The following is an 18,626-nucleotide window of genomic DNA, read 5'->3' on the forward strand; positions in this document are numbered from 1 at the left end:
TTTCCTTTTTTTTTTTTTTTTTTTTTTTTAAAGATGGGGTTTTACTATGTTGGCCAGGCTGGTCTCGAACTTCTGATTGCAGATGATCCACCCACCTCGGCCTCCCAAAGTGCTGGGATTACAGGCATGAGTCACCGCACCCGGCTCTTTTTTGATTACTTTTCATGTTATGATCAGAGTTATCTTTCTAAACCAAAAGTCAGACCATGCTATTCTCCTCTATTAAAAACCTTCTCACTGTTTACGAGAAAGAAATTACTTATCAATGTGCAAAGTACAGTTTGGCTTTAAGCACTATGCTTCATTTCCATCATTAACTCCCTCAATCCACACTCTACTATTCCAAACATTAAATAATCTTTCCTGATGATTTCACTGTTCTTTTTTCTAAAAATTTAATTTCTAAGAGTCTTCACCTAGTGAACTCCTGCTTATCCTTCATGGCCCAAATGAAATATTGCCTCCACTAAAATGCCTTGCCCAATTACCAATAGCAGAGTTAGTTGTTCCATTGTCATTTATCATGTTGTCAAAACAATGTAATAATAATTGCTACTATTAAGTTCCTATTATAGGCCAAATCCTTTATATATACTACCTCTACTTCTGAGGTTTTTGCCATTTGGTTATCCTTAAGGCATGGAAATTTTCGCGTCTTGCTCAAAATCACACAGCTAGTAAGCTAGTTGAACTAGGATTCTAATTCAGATCTGGCTACCTCCAAAGACCATGTTTACTCCATCATATGAGGCATCTCTTTATTGCACTAATCAAATTGGTTTCCAGTCTTTTTTTCGCCTTTCTCTAAACTGTAAGCAACTTAAAGTCAGAAAAGTCTTTCACATTTATATCTCAGTACTTGGTATACAGTAGTCACATTGTGTATGAATAAATGGGTAATGAATAAATGAATGCTGAAGACTAAGCAAATGAATTCTGGTGTGGTCAAAGGCAGGAATAAAAACATGAACACTCTAAACATATAAGTCAGAGACAGGCTGGTCATATAACTCATATTTCAATGCTTCAGAGATCTCTCTACCTCTTCCTGCATCTTTCTACTTTCTGAGGTGGAGCTTTTAATCTTCACCTGATGACTCAGCTGTTCCAGGCTCTAAAGCCAATCTTATCCCTTATGAGGAAGACTTATGGAATCTAAAGGGCCCAGGTCCCAGGATCAAAACAGCTTATTTGTATTCTTACCCCATATCCTAGTTTTGGGATGTAAAGCCCTACCTCGTAATGCTGTGCCTATAAAGAGCACCCATTCTTACCCTGGAGTCTGAACTTTCTTTGACTAACTCCTGCATGGGAATGCCTGCCTATTTGCCTCATCTCCATAAGCTGTTTGCTGCCAGACTCCTCATCACTGGATATGGCTACATAACCAACTGCCACCTTGTTGAAACTGTCTGATGTCAACTCCTCGACGCCTATCACCTGTTCCTTCCGTATGAGTACTATGGATCTCACTGCATCAGTTGGGTCTCTCCTCATAGGCTGCTTAGCCTAGAGAGAGCATCTACTGTTTCTCTTATCTTTTCCCTGTCAGAAAGCTGTTTTGAAAATACCTTACTTCCGCCGGGCGTGGTGGCTCACGCCTGTAATCCCAGCACTTTGGGAGGCCGAGGCGGGTGGATCCACGAGGTCAAGAGATCGAGACCATCCTGGTCAAAATGGTGAAACTTGTCTCTACTTAAAATACAAAAAATTAGCTGGGCATGGTGGCGCGTGCCTGTAATCCCAGCTGCTCAGGAGGCTGAGACAGGAGAATTGCCTGAACCCAGGAGGCGGAGGTTGCGGTGAGCCGAGATTGCGCCATTGCACTCCAGCCTGGGTAACAAGAGCGAAACTCTGTCTCAAAAAAAAAAAAAAAAAAAAAAAAAGAAAATACCTTACTTCAAACATCAAATTTGAAAGTATATAGACACATCTTAAATCTAGTGGTAACAGAACATAAATTCAGTAGATGTGTATAAATTACAAGTATATGAGTACTTAGGAAACAGAATAGTCAATACTATTTTGAAATATTTAGAGTTAAAATTTCTGTGAGGTACAATATTCTCTAATTATAGCTTTTTTCCCCTCTCTCACCAACTTTTTCTCTAAATGTTTTCAACATTTTGTCTGTGAAGATTAAAAGTATTTTACTCCTCTCCTCTTGCATAATATCCCACTGACATACTATACATAATATCAAGTCATAATATGAGGAGCTTGTCTTAGAAGAAAATATAAAAGTCATTAGAAGTACTTCTAAATTTTCCAATAAAGGGGAAAATATGCAACTTGATTTAAAATCTGATTTTTTAAATCTAACATTTATTCATGATTCAAAGAATGTTTCATAAAAAATAGCTATCATCCAGATCTGTACTAGGCACCTTGGAGAATATAAAATGTGAAGAAATTTTTTTCTCTAATCTCAAGAAGCTTAGCATACAAACATATAACAATCTGTTAGAGCTTGTAAAATACTAAAAGACGTATGAAAATACAAGACATCCCTAATCAAGGAAATGATTAGTATGAAATGAGGCTGATTAAAAAAGTCTTGAAGATATTTTTTAAAAATAAGATGTGAATACTATGTAAGAAGCTATAATATAAGGGCCAAGGGCAGTGGCTTATGTTTGGAAATCCCAACACTTTGGGAGGCCAAGGCAGGTGGATCACTTGAGGTGAGGAGTTTGAGACTAGCCTGGCCAATATGGCAAAACCTCATCTCTACTAAAACTACAAAAATTAGCTGGGCATGGTGGTGCCTGCCTGAAGTCTCAACTACTCAGGAGGCTGAGGCAGGAGAATCGCTTGACCCTGAGAGGCAGAGGCTGCAGTGAGCCAAGGTCACACCATTGCACTCCAGCCTGGGTCCCTGTCTCAAAAAAAAAAAAAAAAAGGTCTTAAATACAGTTGGCATAAATTGTATAGATTTAAAGCCACAGCCATTTGTCCCAAATAGAATCTTAACATTTAATTATTAAAATTTACAGTAGTGACTTACTATTTCATCTTCTAATTCTTGGTCAACTCCTTCCAAATGTACCTGGAGAAAAAGAGCCTTTTGCTTTTCTGCTATTTCATATGTTGGAAGCATCTCATTCTCATTGTGGAGTGCATCAAATTTTTTACTAAAATGTGCCATCTTCACATCTTGGCTAATATTTTCAATGATGTCAACAGCATTTTCAGGACGCTCATCTAATATCTTGGTCAACATATTAGAAAGATGATCATATCTATCCAAACAGAGAAAATTCCAGATAATATACATGTCAAGAGCATTTGAAGAAGCATTTTATGCAGACTCAGTTAATTTGTTTTTAGGGAACTTCAATTACTTTAAGTCTTCAGAGATTTTCAGAGGATAAACACTTAGGTAATTTCTACTATGCCAGGAATAACCTATCCTAGAGTTTTCCTTAGGAAATGATTCTAGCAAGATAAGGATGTTTAAGATATTAAAGAAAAACATTTTAGAGCACAATACATATTCCCTATTAGGTACATTTTCACATTTTATTTCTGAAATTACAATCTTTTGGTTATATATTTTAAAGTGATTAACATTATTTTTCACCCTTATACAATAACTTCTTTTCCATTCCCCTTCCCCTGCCTTCACCAAATCCAATTTGATTTCTAATCCTGTTGATTCTCTTTAAGATCTGTTTTCTTCCTTTCCATTCTATTTTTAAAGACAATTGTCTACCTCAGTGTTTCTCAGATCATCTTGCATTTCATATTGTAACATCCACTTACACACAACAAAAAAGTGCCATTAAATATTACTTACCTATATTGAAATGTGACACACTCTAATGTTTTGTTCTATTCTATTAGAAACACTGCCCTAGCTTTTTATTTCACAAGTGAATTAATGAAATTGCCTCTATCCTCTCAGTAATTTATTACATTTTATATATAATTGCTAGTGTTTAGGTTTTCAAATACCAAAATTACAAAGTGAATTTACTATTTAAGAGGCCAAAATGCCTGTCAAAGTGCTCCTGTGTCCTGTCAAAGTGCTCTTTTCTTAAGGAGAAACTCCTCTGTTCAATGTGGAAATTTGCATAAATTGCTTCTCTGGTGGATACACATCGTATCTCTCCAACTTTTTTTCTAATTATTAATTCAATTAGACTTTCTAATAAAAATTACTTTCATACATTTGCTAAGTTCTACCTGGGAGCTTTTGCTTGCTGTGAAGCATATATATAATTTCTCTCAAAAAATAATTTGAAACTCCTTTCATTCTTAGGGACTTAGCATTCAAATCATTTCCCAAAATCATCCTTCCCCAGTTCAGAGGAGTTTTTTCTGAGAACACTGATATGCTGCTCTGAAATTTTATACAGCATGTATTTCCTATTCAGCAATTGCATTAGGTTCTTCACAGCCAAGATTAAGGCTCTGTATATCCCCTCTCTTATTATAGTGAAACAAATAAATAGATGTTCAATAATTGCCTACTTTCTATTAACTGACCTAAGCTGTATTTTTTTGTTTTTTTCTTTTTCATTTAATGTCTATATTTATCTAACAACCTCAGAAATGGCAACAAAAATATGTAGATGATATGGGAAATCAACATAAAGGTCAGTTAAAATATTATACAGTATTTGAAGAATATATAATTCCTTCCTCAAATAATTTTTTTAAATAAACAGAAATGTTTTGACTAGGAGTTTCTTTAAAACTTATCAAACTTCCTTAATATTCATGCACTGTTGAAAATCCTGGAGAAGTCCGGGCCCAGTGGCTCATGCCTTTAATCCCAGCACTTTGAGAGGCTGAGGTTGGCGGACCATCTGAGGTCAGAAGTTTGAGACCAGCCTGGCCAACATGGTGAAACTCCATCTCTATTAAAAAAAAAAAAAAAATTCGCCAGGCATGGTGGCAGGGATCCATAATCCCAGCTACTCAAGACGCTGAGGCAGGAGAATCATTTGAACCCAGTGAGCAGAGATCGTGCCACTGCACTTTTGCATGGGTGACAAAGTGAGACTCGATCTCAAAAAGAAAAGAAAAGGAAAACTCATGGAGAAGATTCCAGACTAAAAACACTACTGGTTATCAGGCAGTAGCTGGGTTAATAATGAAAGGGTTTGATTTGCTTCAATAGCGGCTGTGGATGGTATCAAATCAGGGATTCTAAGTCCAAATTTTCATTTCATTTTTCAGGTTTCATTATAACATATATATGTGTTTTCTTCAAGTGCACACTTGAAAATGCCTTTGTTTCAAATTATGAAATATGTTTATTAGGTTTTAATTTATAATTATAGTTGTTTCAATTAGGGATGATTATTTATTTATTTATTTATCTATTTATTTTGAGATGGAGTTTTGCTGTTGTTGCCCAGGCTGGAGTGCAATGGCACGATCTCAGCTCACCGCAACCTCCGCCTCCTGGGTTCAAGCAGTTCTCCGGCCTCAGCCTCCCGAGTAGCTGGGACTACAGGCATGCACCATCGTGCCCAGCTAATTTTTGTATTTTTAGTAGAGACGAGGTTTCACCTTGTTGACCAGGATGGTCTCGATCTCTTGACCTCGTGATCCACCCGCCTCGGCCTCCCAAAGTGCTGGGATTACAGGCTTCAGCCACCACGCCCGGCCTAATAATTTATTTTTTTAATGGAAGAAAAGGAGGAGGCAATTTTTTTCTATAGCCTTTTAGTTCAATGATGAAAAACCATTTTTATATTCCATATTTCAGTCAAAGATTAATTGCCATGAAAAATAGCTTTTATGGCTGTCAAATCAGATCTACATATAAGAAATGGAGTTAAAATCATCCTTTACTAAGCAATTTTAAACTTCAGGCACTAAAGTACTTAGAGGATAACACTGAATATTAGGAAAATATTCGCTTATTACCTCAGAGGCATCATTTGGAAATAAAATTATATTTAGATATTTAAGTAATATTAATTATAAAATAATTCAATAAAGAAAAATTTCTCATGCTTGTGTATTCAGTTTTAAATTGTTAGTGAACTCACAAGTATTTGGAATGCGTTCCTTTGCAATTTTAACAGTTTGTAAATTCATGCTTCTTATCTAACACAGGGCATTATGACAAGAAGTTTATATGAGAAATTCAAGTAGAGTCTACTACTGGGTAGCAAATTACATTCTTGAAACTTAGGAAAATTGTAGTTTAAAATATTAACTAATAATATTTCAAACTGATCTCAGGTTTCATGAGATTTCTCACATCATTTTTTTTATTCATTAGACTTTAAAATTATATTTCACATATCTTAAAGCCTTGTAGTAACTGCAAATATTTGCCACATTGTATATTCAGTAGGCATTTAATTAATATTTACTGATTAATCAGGAAGCACCCCAATAGATTATGGTGAGAACTTGGGAATTACGATTTATATACACTGGTTTTCATCCACAGTTTCTGACTCCTAAGTCCCGTACCTCTTTTCATTTCTCCCAAACATAGGCCTTAGAAACTAAAAATATACTCTAATCTTTCTCCTTGCCTTGCCATGATGAAATTCTCTGAGCTACTTTGTCCGACTGAAGGTCATAAGACCCCGATTTCCAAAGAGGTCCTGCCCCATATCAAGGAGGAAAGAATGCTCCACAAGATGCCAAGAAAATCTGGATGGGCCTTGCTGGGTTTCCCCACTCAGTCTATTAGATTATACCCCTGTAAGTCACATTTCTACACAGTCATCAATCATGCCTATCCAATAACATCTCCATAAAAAGCCCAAGAAAACAGGTTTTGGGGAACATCTGGATAGCTGAACATATGGAGGTTGCTGGAGGGTGGCCTTCCAAGAGAGGACATGGAAGCTTTGCTCTCCTTCCCCAATATCCTGCTCTGTGTGCCTCTTCATATGTATCCTTTGTAATATTCTTTATAATAAACCAGTAAATGCTAGTGTTTCCCTGAGTTCTGTGAGCCACTCCAGCAAATTAAACCCAAGGAGGGAGCTGTGGGATCCCTAACTTATAGCTGGTCAGTCAGATGTACAGGTTAATCAGCCTGGTGCTTATGATTGGCATTGGAAGTGTGGGGCAGTCTTGTGGGATTGAGCCCTCAACCTGTGTGATCTAATGCTATCTCAAGGTGGATATGTTGGAATTGAATTGGAGAACACCTAGTTGGTGCTCACTGCAGAAGTGATAGCTTCCTTGTGGATGGGAAAACAGAACCCCAAACATTTTATCACGGAAGTCTTCTGTGTGGAGGCTGGGTGTGGTGGCTCACACCTGTAATCCCAGTTACTTGGGAGGCTGAGACAGGAGAATCCCTTGAACCTGGGAGGCAGAGGCTGCAGTGAGCCGAGATGGTGCCACTACACTCCAGCCTGGGCGACAGAGCAGACTCCATCTCAAAACAAAGACAAAATCACCACCAACAACAACAAAAATAAGTTTTCCATGTTGATTGTTGTAGATTGAGAGAATAGAAAAAGCATTAATTTATTCTTAATCAATAGTTGCTAGTATTGTGGTAGGCACTAAGTATATAGTGGTATACAAAATTCAGAGTCCCTGCTCTCTACGGGCCTGCAATCTAGTGGGAGAGTCAGATATTAAAATACGAGTCTATCTATCTCTCTGTATACAAACTTATAAATGACATTAAATGCTATGAAGGAAAAGAATAAGCTTTTTAGTAGTGTTCTGTGGAAGTTGAGTTCTGAAGAATGAGGAGACAGCCAGGCAAAGACTTAGAAAAGAAGCCTACTGGGCAGAGGGAACAGCCATGGGGCTGGATCTTAGTGATGGAGGGAGAGGTAAGAGTTGGTAAGTGAGGCCGGGCGCGGTGGCTCAAGCCTGTAATCCCAGCACTTTGGGAGGCCGAGGCGGGTGGATCACGAGGTCAAGAGATCGAGACCATCCTGGTCAACAAGGTGAAACCTCGTCTCTACTAAAAATACAAAAATTAGCTGGGCACGATGGTGCGTGCCTGTAGTCCCAGCTACTCGGGAGGCTGAGGCAGGAGAATTGCTTGAACCCAGGAGGCGGAGGTTGCGGTGAGCCGAGATCGTGCCATTGCACTCCAGTCTGGGCAACAACAGCGAAACTCTGTCTCGAACAAAAAAAAAAAAAAAAAAAAAAAAGAGTTGGTAAGTGTTGTGAGCCACTAGAATCTTGAGCAAATTAGGTTCTCCATGACTTGGTCTCCTCATTTAAAAAAACAAATGAGTTGTATTACATTATTTCCAAAATCCCTTCTAGCCCTAAAATTCTATTGACCCTATGATTAACTGTGGAAGCAAAAATCTATAGAAATCTATACTTGTCACAAGTTCTAAAATTAAAGCTATAATGGGATGGGCAGAACATACATAGACTATTGATCATCACATTTTAAGAGACTTGGATAAAATGGCATGTGTTCCAGGTGGCTTGTGTAGTGACCAGTTTTCCCAGTTTGCGAGGACTAAGGGGTTTCTTAGCATAAAGAACTTTCAGTGCTCAGCCTAACTGAGATGGTGGTCACCCTATCACTGGCTGGGTTGGGAACTCAAAAGCCATGCAAGCACTAGAATCTACAGATTAGAGACATGTGATTGCTTTCACTGGTAGACAATTATTTTTCACAAGCATTCTGGAGAGATGCTGGGACTTTATGGTCTTCATGGTCTCTTTCAAGCCTGAGACTCCATAATTCCTAAGTTTTACTTTTTGTGTGCCTAGGGTCTTTAAAGAAGCTAGAAGAAAAAGAAAAGAAAAAAAAGGTTAAGAAAAAGAAGATATAAAAATCTCCATTAATGACTTGAGTCATGTGATCCAAAGAGTTATGTCATTAACTCTCTTTTACTACTACACTCTTTTCGAATATATTTTGATTCACCCAAAGAAACACACTCTCACAAAGAGATACTCACACACCCTCTTGCTTTGACAAATTTTTCTCTTTGGTCTAAGACTTACAGATTTAAGCCCGACTTGCTACTAGTCTTCAGCAGGTAAGCCTTAGCATTCTGAATGGTGGTCTCAAGCATGCTGGGGGCCACTTCAGAGCCACCGGTCGCAGGCTGCTGTAAATCATAGTCACTGTTTGAGTCTTCCTCCTGAAAAACGTCAAATCTCAGCTCTTTCTGGTTGGCCTTGTTATAGCTCACGGCCCTTGGTCCACACAGGTGGGGTTTGGGTTGCTGAGACTGTTGAAAGGTGTTTCCCTCTAATTGGCTTGTGTGATGAGGAGTTGATTCTCTTTTATCAGATGATTGTTCCAAAGGATCAGGATAAGGTGTCCCAGCTTCAGGAATCACACTAGTGGTCCTGTCTGACTGAAGTGGTGCCGCGAGGTCTTGTATGGCTGGAGCCAGGGGAGGAGGAGTGGAAGAGGACTCCTGCGGAGAGAGAGGAGCAGGTGATGTTTCTGCTCCAGCGGGACCACCCAGAGACGTCCTGGCTCTAGAGTGGGGACTCCAAGAACGGCTGCTTCTGGACTGGCGTCCAGTTTCTAGCCCCTGCTTAGCCTCCAAGGACTCAAACGACGCAGCCTCAGAATATTGGGGAGAAGATGCTGTCTTTACTTCCCAGGACCGCCTTGCTTCCCCTAGTTCTTGGTTTTCTTTTTCTTGCTTCGGGGATGTTGACTCTTCCATGGAAGGAGTTCGAGAAGCAGTGTTCTGGATGAAGAAGTAGTGAAAATATGGAAGAAGGCAACTCAGTTCAGTTACTTTGCCGCGGTCTCTTAAGCGATTTCTGGGTCCTGGTTGCTCTGTAAGTTGCCGCGTCCTGTCTCCGTAGCAACCCCAGGCCGGGTTCCTCTAAGAAAAACAAAGCACTCCTGTTGCCAGGATTCGAAGGCGGAGAGTAAGAGAGAGAGATGAAAATCCTAGCTTTGTGATTCGGTATAACCCCTGCCACTCGTTCTATCACAGCCAATCCGACCTAGACCAGTCTTGCTTGGAAAGCCGAGGATTCCTGGTCCCATGCCGTGAGGACAAAGTACAAAGAATGGCAACCCCATGCGATAGACTTTTAGGGGTCTGAGACTTTGATCCAAGTTGTGCTGTGAGGAGCAAGTCGTGCGTTAGTGGAGGGACAGTGTCTTCATGGAGCGCGCGCGCACGTGTGTGTCTCTGTGTGTGTGACAGAGAGAGAGAGAGAGAGAGAGAGAGAGAGAGAGAGAGAGAGAGGGAGAGAGGGGAGGGAGGATGAGCCCGACCTTGGTAATCTTGGAGGTGCAGGTGACAATGGGACCCCAGTGTGCTGACCAGGAGAGCCCAAGCCTCACATTTAGCGTGCATCAGCTACAACCAACCAACTCTAAAGACTTGGAGAATAGAAAAAGCAGTCCTGAGTTTTGTTCTTACCGCTTATAAGGAATCTCCTGATGATTAGGCAGAATATTATCCTTGAGGAGGCAATGCAGAAAACTCATAAATAGGAAATTCATGGGTTAAGTATTTTCAAATAATTGAAATTCAAATGAACACTATATTGGCATAATGCAATTTTTATTTAATAATGTAAATGTAAATTCATAATTTTACAATGATTTAAAGTCAGGATTATGACCATTCATTTACAGTAGGTATATATAGGCAGTCTCCAATATGAAGAAGGCATAGAAGTTGGAAAATATCTGAACTTAACTATAAACCATTCATTAATTAAAGTCTTTAATGTTAATTGTTTTGTATTTCTTTCTCTTTTTTTAATTATACTTTAAGTTCTGGGGTACATGTGCAGAACATGCAAGTTTGTCTTTCTCTTTTAAAATATACCAATAAATACTTGGCATTTGACAGTTTACATTGATGTAACTTCTATTTAGCAAGATGTTGCTCTAAATTCTAACTTCATGGAAGAACATAATACTCCTCCATTCAGTGTGGTGAGGGAATTGCAGACTAAATTTGATAAAAGCTGTGTGCACACACACAAAATGTTGAATGTAACTTCTGCTGGTACAGACTCTTTAAAGTCAGACATCTGGGATTTAGAATGCTTGGATTTCTAAAAACAAAAGATTAAGATAAACCAAAACAATAAATTCTGTTTTTTGTGGGTTTCTTTGGTAATTAGTGCAAGAGTTGAAGAAGTTAGTATTTTTTCCCCCTTCATTTCTCCCTTGCAGCTGGTAAGCTGTGATGGAGGTTTTTCTTTGAAAGACAAGCCAGAGGGCCGGGCATGGTGGCTCATGCCTGTAATCCTAGCACTTTGGGATGCCGAGATAGGTGAATCACCTGAGGTCAGGAGTTCGAGACCAGCCTGGGCAACATGGCGAAACCCTGTCTCAACAAAAATACAAAAATTAGCCAGGCATTATGGCAGGTGCCTGTAGTCCCAGCTACTCAGGAGGCTGATGCAGGAGAATCGCTTGAACCTGGGAGGCAGAGGTTGCAGTGAGCCAAGATCATGCCACTGCCCTGCACTACAGCCTGGGCAACAGAGCAAGACTGTCTTAAAAAACAAAAAAAACCCAGACAGACAAGCCAGAAAAAGGAATAACATAAGGAGGGAGCTGTTGTGCATAAGACTGAGGGGACAATCCGCTATTTTTGTTCCTAAGCAGGGCAGGGGTAGAGGAGGCCCCTCAGATGGGGGAGGAGGGGAAAGAGGAGGGAGACAGAGCACTGGACGATGGAGAAGGCTAGGCGGTGGGGAAGAGCAGCAGCGTCAGTGCTGGGCGGCTGTGTCTACCGCACAGTGTGGAGGTGGTCAGTGCTGCCCAGGGAGGTCTTCTTGCCAGGATAGAAGTGCTGAGAGGGCCTGAGATTTACACCTGGCCAGAATTCCCAAGGAAACAGAGCCCAGAGGCTGCAGCAGGCCTGGGAGCTTCATTTCAGTCAGGAGTTTTATCTAGACTTTGACTCTAGTAATCCTAAATTTGGATTACTGCTTCATTTTCAGTCAGGAGTTTTATCCAGACTTTGATTCTAGTAATCCTAAATTTGCTTCTTACTGTTTTTAGGATAAAGATGAAAGCTCTTTAGTCTACTTATGTTCTCAGTTTTGTACGAAGCTTCATATTAATGCTGGTCTCATAAAATGGGTTAATAAGTATTTCTTCCATTTCTGTTTTCTGGAACAGATTACGTATAACTGGTGTCATTTCTTTAAATGTTTAGTAAAATGCGTTTGGAGACTTCTATTTCAGGAGGTTTTTAAACTGCAAATTCAAAATTTTGAATTGTTATAGGACTCTTCAGATAATCTCTTTCATCTTGGATGCATATTGGTAGTTTGCAATTTTAAAGGATTTTATGCATTTCTTCCAAGTTGTTGAACTTATGTTTGCAGAGTTCTTTGTAGTATCCCTTCTTATCCTTTTAATGTTTGTGGGGTCTGTAGTAATATCTTCTCTTCCATTCTTGATTTTGATAATTTGCCATCTTTTTTTTTTTTGTCTCATTGTAGGTTTATCATTCTTATTGGACACTTAAAATTAGCTTTGGGTTTTATTTATTTTCTCTATTGCTTTTGTTTTCAATCTCATTGATTTCACTTCTCATTTGTTTGCTTCTCTTTATTTTGTATTTATTTTGCTCTTCTTTTGCCAGTGTCTTGAAGCAGAAGTTTGGATTATTGATTTGAGATTTCTTTTTTTTTTTTTCTGATATGATATAAGTGTCTAGTGTTTTTTTGTTTTCTTTCTTTTTTTTTTTTTTTTGAGATGCAGCTGCACTCTGTCACCCAGGCTGGAGTGCAGTAGCATGATCCTGGCTCACTGCAATCTCCACCGCCCAGGTTCAAGTAATTCTCCTGCCTCAGCCTCCCGAGTAGCTGGGATTACAGTCACCCACCGTCACACCTGGCTGATTTTTGTATTTTTAGTAGAGAGTGGGTTTCACCATGTTGGCCAGGCTGGTCTCAAACTTCTGACCTCAAGTGATCCACCCACTTCAGCCTCCCAAAGTGCTGGGGATTACAGGTGTGAGTCGCCACATCTGGGTGTCTAGTGTTTCATATATTCCTTTTAAACATTCTTTTTAAAATTTTTATTTTATGTATTTATTTGAGACTGAGTTTCACTCTTGTTGCCCAGGCTGAAGTGCAATGGTGCAATCTTGGCTCACTTCAATCTCCACCTCCCGGGTTCAAGCGATTCCCCTGCCTTGGCCTCCCAGTGCTAGGATTACAGGCGTAAGCCACCATGCTCAGCCTTTTAAGTTTTGGGGTACATATGCAGGATGTGCAGGTTTGTTACACAGGCAAACAGGTGCCATGCTGGTTTGTTGCACCTATCAACCCATTACCTAGGTATTAAGCACAGCATGCATTAGCTCTTTTTCTTAATGTTCTACTTCCTTACCCTCCACCTCCTAACAGGGCCCCATGTGTGTTGTTGTTCTATTCCCTGTGTCCATGTTTTTTTTTTTTTTTTTGGAGACAGAGTCTCGGTCTGATTTACATGAAGATGAAGAATTCTCAGGAACAGTCTGTGAGGAAATGAAGGAAGCATGACTGGGCAGAGTCAGAAGTTGAACTACAATGCAGTTGCAACAAAGACAATAGGTATTTGAATAGGGAGCTAAGAAACTGGGATGCCCTTCAGAATTGTTCTAAATTGAGAAAGTTTTGTTACTACAGATGTGAATGCATGACAGCATTTATGCAGCTGTAGCTGAGGGAGGTACAGTCTGCACATCAAAATAATCTTGTATTTATTTTCTTGAATTTTTTATAGATATATATATCTATATAAAATACTGGCAAAAAGAAGATGAAGGATTATACTTCCTCATTGTAAGTTAATTGTGTAGGGTAAGTGGAATAGATGAAATGCGAAAGACAAGAGATTTATAGACAAAGTCCCTTGAAAAACTTCCTTCCCTGGTAAGTGGCCAATTTGGAACATGTTGATCAATTTTTCTAAATTATTTATATTAAGGAAGTATTATTATCCTAATTTTGCAGATGAGGAAATTGACAATCAAGGGTTCAGGAATTTTGTTTTCAAGCTCCCACAGTTAAAGAGGCTACTATTCCAATTCTCATCATTTTTTCACAAGTCTGACCAACTGTATCATGTATCTTCATACTAGGCAATGTGTCAAATTTTAGTGATGAACAAAATATTAAGATTTAAGTATTAAATCTTCACTATCTTTTTTTTCTCTTGTGCTCAAGCTCCCTGGGGCTGGCTAACAGTACACAAGTTCATTATCAGTTGAGTGCCAATAATCAGAAAGAGAAAACCCCAACCCTCCTATATAAAAAGGACACATGCACAGAGACACTCCCTATCAAATAGAATCCCATAAAATTAGTTGATAGTAGCAAGGAAAGGAACAACACATTAAATGCATACCTTTAAATGCCTAACTCTCTCCTTTAACATTATTTTCATGGGCTTTAGGGTCAATACCTTTTACCTTTTAAAAGGAAAATAATTACCTTGTAAACAGCTTTAGTAACAGATCATAGTTTATTACAAGGAACTTTATATAGAGATTAATCCAGCTGACATTTTAAAAACAAACTTTAAACATCAGAAAATATATCCAAATTGATTTCAAGAATGATCAAGATGGTTTTCAAAAAAACTTTATCCCAAAAGTATAGGTAAAACATGTTCTAGGTCTGTATTTTCAAAACAGCCTAAGTTCCATCATATAAACAAAACCACCACATATGGAGTATAATTCACTTTAATTTTGTGATTCTACCATATTTAGATATGTTTGGACTGGGTGTGACCAAAATCAATAACCTATTTTTCAATATATTGGACATGTAGCAATAGCCCATATCCCAGTGATTTTCAGGTCCTTTTAGCATGTTTGTTTAACTATCTATCTGTTTGGGGCCAGCAATAACATGGCTTCATTTTGTTCATCCATTGAGTACTATCATTTCAGCAATGAAGCCTCCCTAACCTGAAACTCCATGTGGTTCCATTTCCAGGCCTTTCTGCCTAATGGTCTTTGGGATGGAGGTCAGGGAACCCTGAAAGCCTTCTTGATCTGCTGAGGACTAGGGTGAGGTGAGTGAGGCACTGGTCTCGGGTGCAAACGTTAAGGAGGCACTAAAACCCACTAATTAAAAGAAATACTATTTAAACACAATATTTATGAAAATCAAAATGTAAAATATGTAATGAAGAAAATAAAGATCAAAATGTTAAATAATACAAATTTTCTCCTTTGCTTCAGACTCCAATATGGCTCTGCACTGCACTGTTATTTAAATATGTGATTTAATCCCATAAAGTTAGTTGATAGTAGCAAGGAAAAGAACAACACATTAAATGCATACCTTTGAAGATTTGCCGAACACTCTCCTTTAACATTATTTTCATAGGCTTTAGGGTCAATAATTACCTTTTACCTTTTAAAAGGAAAATAATTACCCTGTAAACAACCCTCCCACCTTTGCAATAATCTTGAACCTTGAACTTTCACCAGCATTTTTCCACGTTTTAATACTAGGGGGGAATAGGTGCATTCTCAGTCCAACTCACTTCCTTTCTTCCCCATTGCACATGCAGTGGCTTGAATTCCACATTCTGACCACACACACACACACACACACACACACACGCACGCACACACACATGCACACACATTTTTATCCAAAATTTCTACCGTTAGAGAGCCCTGAGGCCACTTTCTTGCTTCAGCATTGGAAGATCTCCTGAGCAAAATTGTGTTTCAAGTAGAAAAGCCAATTATTTTAATGTTTAGATGAATTAATTCCGGATCATTTTAATCCAGTATATTTAAGAAGAAGGCTAGAAGCTTTATTTCTAAAGACATATTTAGCATAAACATTCACACTGAGACCACTAGCTGGGCCAGGTCACCTGCACACACAATTCATCTTGCCACCTGTGCACACAATTCACCTTTCCAACTGAAGTGTAGAATTTTTTTTTCTTTTTTGTACAGTTTTAGCTGCAATAGTCTTGTGTCTTGAAAATCTAAGTTTTGTTGGCATTTTTTCCTTTTCTTTTTATTTCTTTTTAAATATTAATGCCATTTGGGAAGCATCTAATCAAAATAAACCATTTCTGAGTCTTTGAGCTCAGTATTCCATCTTTTAAATCTGGTGCAAATCATAGAAATATAAGATTATGACTGTCTTTTTACCTTTTGATTTAAGACCAACTAACATATCTAAGAGTTAACATATCTTTGGCAGCTTCAATGTCCTCTATATAACTTATCCTCAACATTCTAACCTCATAACTTATCATTAATATCATTAATAATTATTATTTTTGCCCCACTTCAGCCATCTCTAACCTCAAAGAACCACTCTTGAATTTGTCATTATCTGAAAGAACTCAGAAGTCTAAGTCTCCTCTGCTTCTCTCCAATCTCAATCTCCCAGGATTCAAATTTTCTCTTTTCCATATTTTCCACTAGAAATATTTGATTTTTTAAAAAGAGATATGTACACTTCCATTTCTCCCCACATAAATGCTTCTTTTGACTTATTTTTTCATCCAGCTTAAATCCCAAGATACAACAATTTTAACCTGTTCCCATGCATCTTCAACTTGATTTTATTTATTCATCTAACAAATTACTAGACAATTGTTTCAGATTTCAATGATTGTTTCATCCAATAATTATTTAGTATAGATTCTCTACAAAGCTGTAAATATAAAGCCAGATAAAACACAGCTCCTGCCCTCCAACTGGTCATTTCAAGTACATTTTTTGAGAAGACTCCTTGGACCATCCCAATCCCAGGTTAACTTAGATGTCCCTCCTTTGTGACCCTCGAGCATCCTGTAAGTAAGTTTTCATTCAATACTGTATTTATGTGCCCAGAAATATGAGAACACCTCAAGAAGAGAGACTACATCTCTTGTCTCTTATCATCTCACTGCCTAGCATGTGCACATAAGGTTTGGCTGAAAACAATTTGGTTAAAAGTAATTTGGCCAAGTGCATAAAGCAATTTGGTAATAGAAAAATTTTAAGAAGAATAGTAGTGTAGGCCGGGTGCGGTGGCTCAAGCCTGTAATCCCAGCACTTTGGGAGGCCAAGGCGGGTGGATCACGAGGTCAAGAGATCAAGACCATCCTGGTCAACATGGTGAAACCCCGTCTCTACTAAAAATACAAAAAATTAGCTGGGCATGGTGGCACGTGCCTGTAATCTCAGCTACTCAGGAGGCTGAGGCAGGAGAATTGCCTGAACCCAGGAGGCGGAGGTTGCGGTGAGCCGAGATCGCGCCATTGCACTCCAGCCTGGGTAACATGAGTGAAACTCCGTCTCAAAAAAAAAAAAAAAAAAAAAAAAGAAGAATAGTAGTATAAAGAATTATTTGTTACTGGTTTTAAAATCTGTAAAAAACTAGTATACTGAGGGTAAAGTGTATGGCAGTTTCCCAAAGCTCTGTGTATCTTTTAGTATTTTTATCCATATTTCTAAATTAACAAAGGGGTGCTCCTTTTGTCACATTTTTATTTATCCCAAGCTATGTATCTGACAAACTGTATATTTTAAAAATTACAGGGGCCAGGTGTGGTGACTTACACCTGCAATCCCTAGCACTTTGAGAGGCCCAGGCGTGCAGATTCCTTGAGCTCAGGAGTCAAGACCAGCCTGAGCAACATGGTGAAACCCCATCTCTACAAAAAATACAAAAACAAACAAACAAACAAAAACATTAACCAGGTGTGGTGGCACATGTCTGTAGTCCCAGCTACTCTAGAGGCCGAGGTGGGAGGATGGCTTGAGCACAGGAGATCAAGGCAGCAGTGAGCTGAGATCACACCACTGCATTCCAGCCTGGGTGACAAAGTGAGATCATGTCTCAGAAAAAAAAAAAAATACTGTATGTTACAAAACAGTAGTACAAAAGGACTCATTCATTTATACACTCAACAAGTATTTAAAGACTGCCTGCTCTCTGCTAGGCATTAATCTCATAGTAACAATAAACTGGGGAGCAGATAGACAAGGCCCGTACATTCCAGTGGATTCCACTTTCGAACAGAAACGACTAGAAAAGCCTCTGACTAGAAACTTATGCAACTAGATACCAATATCATACATCTTTAAGTGGAAGGATTTACAAGTTTTCTAATGTACTTTTCCATTTTGATTTTCCTATATAAATGGGCACTGTCAAACAATAAGAAATAGGAAATAAAAAACTGATCATACTCAAACAATAAAAATGGTATTAAAAATCTGACATTTAGGATAGGTGAAAGGTTTCTTTCTCTTTTAAATAAAACCCAAATCAATTTTCAGTTCCATCCTTCTACCCAAAAGTGTATTTGAAGAACTGGTAAATTATTATTAATAAAATCAAGAATATTAGTGATCTGGCAATTTTATTGGTGTTTTTAAGATATAGTTGTAATAAGAAAAATTTTAATTTGGCTGGGTGTGGTGGCTCATGCCTGTAATCCCAGCAATTTGGGAGGCCAAGGCATGCGGATCACCTGAGGTCAGGAGTGCAAGACCAGCCTGACCAACCTGGTGAAACCCTGTCTCTACTAAAAAATACAAAAATTATCCAGGTGTAGTGGTGGGTGCCTGTAATCCCAGCTACTCAGGAGGCTGAGGCAGGAGAATCACTTGAACCAGGGACACAGAGGTTGCAGTGAGCCAAGATCATGGCATTGCACTCCAGCCTGGGCATCAGAGCCAGATTCCATCTCAAAAAAAAGAAGAAAGAAAGAAAGAAAGAAAAGAAAGAAAAGAAAGAAAGAA

The 18,626-nt window shown here is 38.7% G+C and overlaps 1 protein-coding gene and 1 long non-coding RNA gene across 4 annotated transcripts in view; one reads left to right on the top strand and one right to left on the bottom strand.

Annotated features, from left to right (window-relative positions):
* The window catches only part of RSPH4A (radial spoke head component 4A), a 16,101-nt gene extending 6,151 nt beyond the window's left edge, over window positions 1–9,950 (bottom strand). For both annotated transcript variants that reach the window (XM_032274972.1, XM_032274973.1), the window contains exons 1-2: window positions 8,920–9,950; window positions 3,008–3,242 (exon numbers count right to left, since the gene is read on the bottom strand). In XM_032274972.1, the coding sequence (XP_032130863.1) occupies window positions 3,008–3,242; window positions 8,920–9,599 (915 nt within the window). In that variant the 5' untranslated portion in view covers window positions 9,600–9,950. The remainder of the gene's footprint in view (window positions 1–3,007; window positions 3,243–8,919) is intronic.
* On the top strand, window positions 9,875–17,521 carry LOC116549412. 2 transcript variants are annotated; one of them, XR_004267852.1, is made up of 3 exons: window positions 9,875–10,075; window positions 13,336–13,461; window positions 17,418–17,521. It is a non-coding gene; the product is annotated as an uncharacterized LOC116549412 (long non-coding RNA). The 2 variants fall into 2 exon arrangements; XR_004267851.1 differs by lacking the exon at window positions 17,418–17,521 and adding an exon at window positions 13,864–14,035.
* Window positions 17,522–18,626: the final 1,105 nt, after the last annotated feature.

The sequence above is a fragment of the Sapajus apella genome, unplaced genomic scaffold (assembly GCF_009761245.1).
Source record: "Sapajus apella isolate SASKATOON/1434 unplaced genomic scaffold, GSC_monkey_1.0 scaffold6, whole genome shotgun sequence".
NCBI lineage: Eukaryota > Metazoa > Chordata > Mammalia > Primates > Cebidae > Sapajus > Sapajus apella.